General features: G+C 40.7%; 1 protein-coding gene across 9 annotated transcripts in view; it reads right to left on the bottom strand.

Annotated features, from left to right (window-relative positions):
• Positions 1 to 10,815, bottom strand: part of LOC102005272 (chromosome unknown open reading frame, human C1orf141) — a 42,528-nt gene that overhangs the window by 14,734 nt on the left and 16,979 nt on the right. For all 9 annotated transcript variants that reach the window (XM_013514491.1, XM_013514493.1, XM_013514492.1 and 6 more), the window contains one exon: positions 5,338 to 5,408. In XM_013514491.1, the coding sequence (XP_013369945.1) occupies positions 5,338 to 5,408 (71 nt within the window). The remainder of the gene's footprint in view (positions 1 to 5,337; positions 5,409 to 10,815) is intronic.

The following is a 10,815-nucleotide window of genomic DNA, read 5'->3' as shown; positions in this document are numbered from 1 at the left end:
AGCTAGCGTACAACACAGTGAACTTCCCAACACAGAGGAATAATAAATGTTTGAGGTGAGATGTGCTGATTACACTGACTTGAGCACTGTACCCTGTATTTGTATATCAAATATCACACTGTAACCCATAAATATGTACCATTAGTGCATCCAAATTCAAAATTTTAAACGAATAACTTCCGTGCAACAAATAACTCTCATGCAATATAATATCAGCTAACTTAAAAAGTAAACAAAAACAACTTCTAAGTTCTTTTTATAAGTCGGGATAGCCTTCACACCAAAGTCTGAGAAGATAGTGTAAAGAACCTTTAAGCTAATCTCACCATGACTCCAGGGTTTTGCACAAATTCGAAATAAAATACTGATCAACACTATATTTATTAGCAATCCTCACTGGCCAAATAACATCACAAGAATTTAGAGGGTTCTAATACATGGGTTATAATTCACCATATAATAGGCTAAAAAAGGAGGGAAGAACAATCTAGTTATTCTAATAGCTACATATGATAAACAATTTGACAAATTCAACAACTATTATTGATACAACTACACAAGATACTTTCTAAATATAATAGAGTAAATATTAACATAATTTAAAAAAACTATACCTATGTAAAAGCAACAGCCAGCATCCCAGTTAGTGATAATCTACTAGTCTATGACAGGTGACATCTGCCACCACTGTTAGTCACAGATTTTTAGGGATGCATCAAATAATGTAATAGGAAAAGCTAATGGAATTACTAGTTCAGAAAAATTAGGGAATTCTGATTCACCAATACTAATCCCTTATCAGATCTTCCCGACCTCAGGTCAATACCACATGTGCTAGACGAAACACATATGCACACACACTCAAAAGACCCCAGAGAGTGAACTAAAGCAGGTGACAAACGCTATTAAAACTCGGAATCACTGATTGGCAAGGGCGAAGTTGCTACCTTATGGCTCTCAGCTGGAAGGCAGGCTGAAGTCGGCACTGCATTACCACATAAAACGGATAGGAACGCCACATTATGTTCACCCAGCCGAACCAGAGGACAAAGCGCAAGCAACCAAGACTGCGGGAAAGTCAGGAGAGAATGTGTAAGGAAGAGGGTTCAGAGAAGCCTCCAGGTCCAGCTGCCGCGGCAATACACAGGACAAGGGAAACCAAGCGCTCAGCTGGGAGCGAGGCAACTGAACCCGCACGGAGGCTGCCCAAGAGTTATGTTGTTCTTTGAATCCGAACTGACTGCTGAAAAAATCAGTCTTCTTGGTGAGATTACAACAGAGTCACACTGCCCACGTATAATGATCACGATGTCCAGGATAAATCTAAACTGACACACAGAGAACCAGGGAAAGAAAGCCTAGTTTCCAACAAAAGGATCATCCAGGGAGGCAGTTACAGTTTGGATCCGGACTGTCCCGCGGGGCTCAGGTGTGCAAGGCCCGCTCCCCGCCCAGAGTGCCACTGGGAGGTGCTGGGGCCTGGGTGTGGGCGTGAGGGGTGGATGTCGTCCACAGCCCGAGACGCCACCTTGTGGCTATCTTGTCACAGGATGTAGCAAACATCCACCTCGGGCTTCCCTATAAGGCCCCTGACCCCATGCCTGAAGCCTCCTGATGGCCCAGCCTCTTAATATCATTCTGTTGGGAGTTAACTTCAGCCTGTGAATTTTAAAGGGAAATCTCAGACCACAGCAACGAGTGATGGTCAAAACCAGTAACTGAAACGATCTTTACGACAGCAAAGAAAATGAACACTGGTACCAGAGGAAACATGTCATGTAAGAAACAGAAAGAAATTTCCAAAAGTTAACTTGAGTAGCATCAGAAAATTCTGAGAACAAATGTGGCCAGATTTTCTAGGGGAAAAACAATCCCAAGAATAAGAAAGAAACATCGGAAATTTACAATATGAGGCTGAACAAGGATACTGTAAAAGGGCCAGAGGAAAACACCCATCCTAAAAGACAATTTAGAAAATTTAGAGAGAGAGAGAAAGAGAGAGAGAGAGACAGACAGACAGACAGACAGAGAATGTCGAGATTCAATTTAGAAGCCTAATATTAGGTCATTTGATGGCAGAGAAAATGTTGGAGAGGAGATGGATAAATAAATAATCAAAAGGCTTTTGGGGTGCTAAAGAAAGACATCTGGCCTTAGAGACTCCTGCGTGCCGACCAGGACAGAATACACTGGAGTTAAATCACCACACTGAGGTTCATCCTCAAGACATTTTAGAGCAACGTTGGTAAAGAGTTTTCAAAAACAATAAGGTCTACTTACAAAGACTGAGAACATTTCACAGCAACATTAAGTTACAGAGGACAGTGAACACCAGCTTCAAGGGTTAGAGAAGAAATGATTTTGAAAACCTCTCATTCTACTTTGTCAAGTTAGCAATCAAGTGCATTGGAAAAAAAAATCCACTCATATATCCACATCCCATTCAGTAGGATTTAGATCAAAGCCTCATGCACCCAGAGGTGGGGCTCTTGGGGGTGCTGTGCTCCTCCTTGTCCAGTACAGCTAAGTATGCTGTCAGCAGGTAGGGTCTGGGTGGAAGATTCAGGCCATGGGGGCGTGGTCTGCAAAGGGTGTCTCCCTTCCTGGTTCCTCCCTCTCACAGCTTCCTGTCCACCATGATGTGAGCAGCCTCCTCCACCACACCCCCTGCCTTGCAGCTATGCACCCTGGACTGAAACCGTGCTCCAAAATAAACCTCCCCTCCTTGAAGTTGTGGTTCTTGGGTATTTTGTCCCAGTGATGGGGAAGTGATTAGGACACTATTTCTAGGAAAACTTCTTGAAGGTGTACTGTAGAAAAGAAGATAAAATCCAAGAAGAAAAGAACGATGTGGGGTCCGAGAATCTGGGAAACTATCTGGGAGTAGAGTGACTCAGGTGACAACAGTGGGGCTGGCTGGGAGCAAGGCTGGGGTTCAGTTTAGATCTCGAGGACAGTTCTTCCAGCCTCACGAAGACAGTGAGGAAGAAATGGATCCTGCTCACATGCACTGTGAGAGTTACACACTCTTTGGGGAGGCTGTGTGTCTTAGAGGTAAACAGCATGAATCAGACTGCCAGGGTCTTCCACATTTTTTTGTGTTTTGTTTGATCTCAGGCATGGTATCTATTTTCTTTGTGTTGTTTTGTCCCATTTCATATATGTCTTGGTTACTTTTCTCTGGCTGCTGAGACAAAATACCCATCGCCCAAAATGAAGGAAGGAAAGGTTTATTTAGCTTATAGTTTGTGGAGTTTTCAGTCCATACTTGGCTGGCTCTGAGGCAGAGTGGCACATGGCAGAGGGCAACAGTTCACGGCAGAGAAAGATAGCAAAGCAACAAGAGCAAAAGAGAGACGTGGCAGAGAAGAGCAAACCTCTTTCCCTCCCTTGTATTTTAAGCAGTCTCCCCCCACCCAGGGGCAACACTCACATCCTCTCCATGCCCTCCTCTTGCACAGGCTCAGGATGAACACAAAGTAAGCACCCTGGTTCCCTGCTGAGTCACATAGTAAAACTTCTCAAATTGATACGATAACCAACATCCCAGAAGGGTAAGGGCATGTCCTTCTTACCGCAGCATGCAGAACTGCTGAGTCACTTAGGCAAACCTCTGGACTCCCCAAGCTGACACAGTGTACCAACCATAACAGTATAATAATGATAACAGTATTTACTGGTTTGGTTATTAAGAGTTAATTTTGTTTAAAGAGTAACTGACCTGCAATAGCACTGTATAGATGCTTCTTATTAGTATTATCATGCTCTCCAAGAAAAACTAACTAGAAATACTAGAAGACAAAAAAACCCTGAGAATACATAAGACAGGAATGGTCTAAATACAAGGGAAACCAAAAGATGGCATTATTTTTATTAACTGATGGAGAATAAGAGAAGAGAATCTATTATTTTTATATTGTACCCATTAAGAAGAAAGGCAATCCTATTGCATTACTTTGTTCTACTCTGAATGATTATTTACAACATAATAATGTAAATGCTGTGAATAGCACTTTGAATTTTAGAATTAATGTACAAACAACAATCAGAATTACAAAGCTGAATATAATCACTGACCTCCAAAAATATTACACAGTACTTGATCTAAAGAAGAAGTGTGGGGGGAAGGACAAGATTGCTGAGATTTCCATCTTCTGTAAAAGAGGGGTCTGCAGTTACTTACGAAAGATAATAGTAAAACGAGGCCTGTTGTTTGAAGTTACAAAAGTTAAAAACAGAAGCAGCACAAAAGGTAATTGAAATATCCAAGAGAGGAAGAGGCACCAGAGGGAAAACATGAAACCATGTAAATAAGCTAATTCTCAGTCTTTTCATTGACTATTCAGCCCGTCATGTTTAAAATTGATAAGTTAAAAAAATCAATGGAAACTTATTCTTTACAAAGATGGAGCTAATTATAAAAGGAACTGAAGTCAATAAGATTAAAAAGAGCTGATGAGAAGGGGCATAGGATGGGAAGAACAAAATATGTATATTTTTGCCTGGAGTGATGGCACACACCTGTAATCCCAGCACATGGGAGGCTGAGGCAGGAGGATTGTTGTGAGTTTGAGACCAGTCTGGGCTACAAAGTGAGTTCAAGGCTAGCTTGAACTGCATAATGAAACCCTGTCTCAAAAAAAAAATGTAGGGGGCTGGGGATTTAGCTCAGCGGCACAGTGTCTGCCTGGCAAGTGCAAGGTCGCCAGTTCAATTCCCGGTACCAGAAAAAAACAAACAAAAAAAAAAAACCAAAAAAAAGTGTATATTTTCATATTGGCAATACAGTTAATAATAAATTAATACCTAGAAAACTCTTTAAGTGTCGCTCCCTCTCTGATTCTGTAGTTACTTTGTATCTCCAGCTCCCTAGATGGAACCGCTTAGTTATGACTCAGTGTGTACCCGGTGCCCAGCCTGGCCTGGCACTTCTCAGAGTGCCCGTGAAGCCCCTGCTCAGGGATTACCGAGAGTTAACAATGTGCTTCTATTTCAGAAGTTGTTGTAATTAGAAAATTGGATTTAACCACAGCATGCTTAAAAAAGGGCCTGGCTACACATAAACAGATTAACAGATACGCACATTTTTGTATTATAAACCTAAATAAATAAACACAATGTTTAAATTATGCATGTAGATTTACATCTTAGGAGAAAATATATTCTCTGTTGTCCCCTATAAAGTTTTACATACTGTCGGAGATGAAATCATTTTACACACTTATGCTTTTGATTCTAAAATTCATTTCAATGTGGGATTTATTGACGCATACATAAGATTATCAGGACTACTAGAAATTTTTATTACATATTTGTAAGTATGCAGATTAAACCTACCTCAGCTGTGTCCTTAAGAAAATGAAAGGTTCTCCTAGATCTTGATTTTAGATTTTCTTCTATTTTTGACTCTGAAGAAATCCAAACATAGTGGTGTTTTCATATTCTTAAGTGACTTCTAATTAAATCCATGAAATCATTTTCCTCTAATTATAGTAAATTTTTGGAAACACAGTTTAATAATCTTATTTGCTTACATATGCAATGCATTTACATTTTCGGAGCTAAATCTATTATAAAACGATTCCCCTTAAGAATGAATTTTTATTAACACAATATTTTAAGTATTTAATATCATATAATAAAGTTTTATGTTTGGGGAAAGTAAGAATAAAATAGAATTATTGATGCTATTGAAACAATCTTTTGGGCCAAGAATAAATATGGCTCAGCAGCATAGCATCTGCCTGGCAAGCCAAGGTCCTGAGTTCGATTCCTGGTATGAAAAATAAATAAATAAATTTAAACAACAATCTGTTGGTGAATATCTTTGAAAAGAGAAGTATTTTCTCCACCTGCATTTTGCCATCCCCAATTATAAATTCGACTAATCTAGATTAACATTTCATGCATTCCCTTAAAGTACATGGACAGTGTAGGCATCAAGAGAGAAAGCTGGTTCTCTGAGGCGACCTCCCAGCTGCACTGAGAAGAGGCTGGGGAAGGTGCAGTCCAAGGAGAGGCAGGGAGGAGGGGCCGAGCCTGAGTGTGCAGATGGGGGTCACAACACGTAGCACCCGGGTAAGAAGTGCAGGTCTCACGCGAGTGCGCTGAGAAGCCACTCAAGAGGCTCCCCTCAGGAGATGAGCAGCTGACCTTAAAAGGCCAACTATGACTTTACAAAGGAAGTGGATTAGAAATTTCCACCGCCATTAGGGAGGCTCAGGCAATTAATACCGGCTTTCCTAGTGAACACAACTGAAAAATCTGTATGAAATATTTTTTCAAGCAAAAAAAAGCCAAAAAGCTACAAGAAGCTGGGCAGGATGAAACACCTCTGCAATCCCAGCCCTGGAGAGGCTGAGGCAGGAGGATCACTGTAAGTTGGAGGCCAGCCTGGGGTACATAGTGAGTTCAAGGCCAGCCTGCACTACAAAGCAAGACCCTGATGCAGAAGCCAAAAGAACATCAGAGACTTCTGTGCTCTAAATTGAGGAGAAGGTGAGAACTGAGATGCTAAACTCAGCTTGCAAAGTCACTTCTGGGCAGAAAGATTTCGCACATTTGGTTTTTTTGTTCTTTCTTTACTTTTTTTATTTTAAAGAAAATAGTACAAAAAAACAAAGAACAATTGCAAAATACAGACAACACAAAGTAAGGACATTAAAAATGGTAGAGTTTCAAACTAAATACAGATTAACAGTGGCTGTTATATTACATATAGTTATCTTCAGTGAAGTTGCTCAGATTGCCAGATGTAAGAACAAAAGATTAATCAAATTATTAAAGGGAACAAGAAAATAATAATTTAAAAGAACATTAGAGACAATACACAGTGTCACTAGGCAGGATTGTAGGAACTGACCAAGGGATATTATACTGCAAATTGTTGTCGTCACATAAATTGCTCAGATTACCAGATACAAACATGCAAAATTGGTCAAAATATTAAAAAAAAAAACTTTTAAACATCAACTGTTCCCCTCAAAAAACCATCAGACACCAACAGTATAGTTATGCCACTGATCCATAATATATAAAATGCCTTAGTACTTTCTTTTTCTTCTTTCCCTCATCCCAGTTGTTCCTTCCTTTGAGCAATTTATTTCCCTTTCTTACTGTCTATTTTACAGTTTTGGTTTTATTTACTCTTTCATGTTCTTACACCAGGGAGACAATATGATGTTTTTCACATGTGGGCCTGATTTATTTCACTTATGGGTATGGTCTCTAGTTGCATCCATTTACCTACAAAAGCCTTGAGTTTACCTTCTTTTATAACTGAGTAATACTCCATTGTATAGAAATACCACGACTTTTTTATCCATTCCTCAGCTGCTGGACATTTGGGTTGCTTCCAAGATTTAGCTATGACAAATTGCACTGGATTTCACACATTTGTGTGAAAGGCTCGCCCTGATTGCAGAACCCTCAGGAGTCCAGACACACAAAAGGTAAGAGCTGCCCGAAGGCTCGGTGGTGGAATACTTAATGTGTTCGTACTCTCCAGCCTCCAGGAAAAAACCCCACTGCATTTATTGTGCTGGAATCCTGAAGGGTTACAACCTTAATGTAAGAGGTTGCTTCCACAGTTTAGCAATTACAAATTGCGCTGCTATCAACACGGGTGCACATATATCTCTGTGGTACGATGTTTTCAGATCTTCTGGAAAAACCCAGCAGTGAAATAGCTGGGTTGAATGGGACCTCTAGACCTAGTTTTCTGAGGAATCTCCAAACTGATTTCCACAGTGGTTTCACCAGTCTGCATTCCCACCAGCAGTGGAGGAGAGTTCGTATTTCTCCACAGCCTCGCCAGCATTTGTTATTGGTTGATTTCTTAATGCTAGCCATTCTTATTGGGGTGAGATGAAATCTCAATGTTGTTTTAATTTGCTTTTCTCGAATGACTAATGATGTTGAACATTTTCTTATGTATTTATTTGCCATTTGTAATTGCTAAACTGTGGAAGCAACCCAGATGTCCATCCACTGAGGACTGGATAAAAACATTGTGGTACTTTTATATAATGGAATATTACTCAGCTATAAAGATAAACAAACTCGAGGCTTTTATGTGTAAATGGTCACGACAAGAGACTATACTCATAAGTGAAATAAATCAGACCTGCATGTGCAAGCAACATATTGTCTCACTAGTGTAAGAACCTGAAAGAGTGAATAAAATCTAGGAGGTCTGATAGACATTGTAAAATGAAAGGAAAATGCTCAAAAGTAAAGGGCAACTGGGATGTGGGAAAAGAGAGGGAAAAAAGGGGAAATTATATAAGTATGTATATACAGGATAGCTAACATAGTTGTACTACCGTCTTCTATTGCTCCACAGAATGGAACAGTTCATGATTACTTGTTTGATCAATCTTGTATGTCTCTATTTGTTTTCTTGAGAAACCACTTTGAAGATATCAATAAGTAATACAACAACCATTGTTAATTTGCTACAACTTGGTCTGTAACTCTGTTTTGTTTGTATTGTTCTTATGCTATTTTGTAAATGGATGTCTGTTTGTTAATGTGTTTTCCTTCTTTTATTTCTTAAAATAAAAAAAAGTAAGAGGAACCAGACTCAGCAAACTTGGATGCATAGGTCTGAGCTAGTGGCCCTGTCCCTTAAGCATCCCAGGGATGGTGATAACTTGGAAGTGGGATAAGACAAGTCTTGACAAGTATTGCCTCCAGTGACCTGGCAGAAATAGTAAAAATCTCTGCGCTAAGGTCCTATCAGCCCAGGCCTTGAACTGGTCCAATAAATAACTTCCCAAATTGTATCCAGCACACACGCAATGGTAATAAGTCACATAAGAACGTATGACATCATAAAAGTGATGGCGCACGCCTGTCATCTCAGCACTTGTGGGGCTGAGGCAGGAGGATCACTGCGAGCTCCAGGCCAGCCTGGGCTACATGATGAGTTCAAGGCCGGCCTGAACTACATAGCAAAACCCTTTCTCAGAAAGACAAAAAGAAAAAGAAAAAAGTAAAACATCAGAAATAACAGGAAGTACAGACCCACAAGGACTGCAATCGTCAGGCACAGAGCAACGATAAGTAGGTCAGCCACGTTTTAAAAAAGAAGACACGAGACCGAAAATAGTTAAAAGGAACTGCAACATAAAAGTAAAAGGCAGATTTGAAAAGGGCATATTCCTAATTCTTTCTTCTGATGTATTTTTAAATTGTGTGCATTTTTTCACCTGAATAGATTCAGTGCACTAAAAGAGAAAAATAGGAAAATAGAATATAGATCAGAAGAATTAGGAATTTATCAGAAAAAGATGAAAAGGGAGGCAAAGCAGAAGGGAGGGTGGGAGACACAGCGCCTCACTGAAGTCTGAGGTCCATCTGCCCACTCTCCCAGCAGGGGTAAGATTCCCACAGAGATGATTTTTGAATAAACATGGCTGAGGGGTTTCCAGAACCCACGAACCATCCCTGAGATGTACACAGTTTTACAAATGAATCTTATGGTTTTGCACGGTTCTTCAGTGAATTTTAAGGAATATAAATACAAATCAGCTGGTGGGTCCTGCACACATCACAGGTGAGATGCATAAGACCGAGAGGAAAAAAAAAAGTCAAAAGAGAATGGATTGAAAAATGGCTCGTCTGATAACAATGGAAGCCAGAAGGCAGCAGAAGGATATTTTCAGAATGTGGAAAAGAAATAACTTCCAAGCTGGTACTTTATATTCAGTAAAATATTCTTCCAGGATGAAAGTGAAATAAAGACTTGGTGGACAAACAAAAATTCGGAGTGCTCGTCTTAAGAAGATATGCGCTGAAAGAAGTTCTAAAGGAGCTATTTAAGGCAAAAAATGATGCTAGATATAGACAAAGAAGTAAAAATTTAACCGAACATAGACTCTGTAGTAGTGATAATAACGTCACGCGTTTAAAATACGTAGCACTGAAAGTTAGAAGGGAGCACAGTAACTTATGCCCAGATGACAGCAGCGTTTGGCGCTAGAAAGAAATGAGCTCTGGTGCCGTGGAAACGCACGAAGGAGCCTTGAACGCCTACGACGCCAGGAGGTCGAGCTGGTCGCGCACTGTGGGATTCAGGGCGCCATCCCGGGAAAGGGGACAGCGCTGGAGACGCAGAGACCCCTGGTCGCCGGTGGTTCGGAAGGGAGAGGGCTGACCAGGAAGGACACCGAGAATTCTCCGGCAGTGCCACCGTTCTGCCTGATGCCATAATGGAAGACATGTGATTATATATTTCTCCAGACCCAAGGGGCGCACGACACCAAAAGTGCACCTTAATGTCCACTCCGGCTTTGGGGTGGTAGCGATGTGTGAGGGGGGCTCACTGACTAACCAATGTGCTTCCGGTGCGGGGCAGTGGCAAGTGGGGGACAGCGTGTGCAGGGGTAGGACGTAGGAAGGAACTCTTTTCCACCGGATTTTACTGTGAACTGCTCTGAAATATAAGGTGTTCTTAACGGGCATGGGTGTTTTTCCAGGCATGTGCCTGTCATCCCAGCACCCCAGGAGGCTGAGGCAGGAGGATCACATTTCTAGTTCACCCTGCGCAACTTAGTGACTTAGCAAGACCCTGTTTCAAAATGAAAAATAAAAAGGGTTGAAGATATACCTCAGTGTGAAGGCTGTGGGTTCATTGTCCAGTATTGCAATCAATCAGTCAATCAGTCAATCTATCTATCTCAGTAAAAGGTCCATTTTTTTTTTCTGTCTTTTTTTTTTTTTTTTTTTTTTGTGTCTTCCTTTGTGATAGTTGATTTTTTTTTAGTGATAGGCTTTGATCACTTTTTGTCCCTGAGACTGCAGCTAATCCTG

The sequence above is a fragment of the Chinchilla lanigera genome, unplaced genomic scaffold (genome assembly GCF_000276665.1).
Source record: "Chinchilla lanigera isolate Chin_1 unplaced genomic scaffold, ChiLan1.0 scaffold00022, whole genome shotgun sequence".
NCBI classification, from domain to species: Eukaryota; Metazoa; Chordata; class Mammalia; order Rodentia; family Chinchillidae; genus Chinchilla; species Chinchilla lanigera.
Note: the sequence above shows the minus strand (reverse complement) of the source record. Positions and strands in the feature narration are given on the sequence as shown.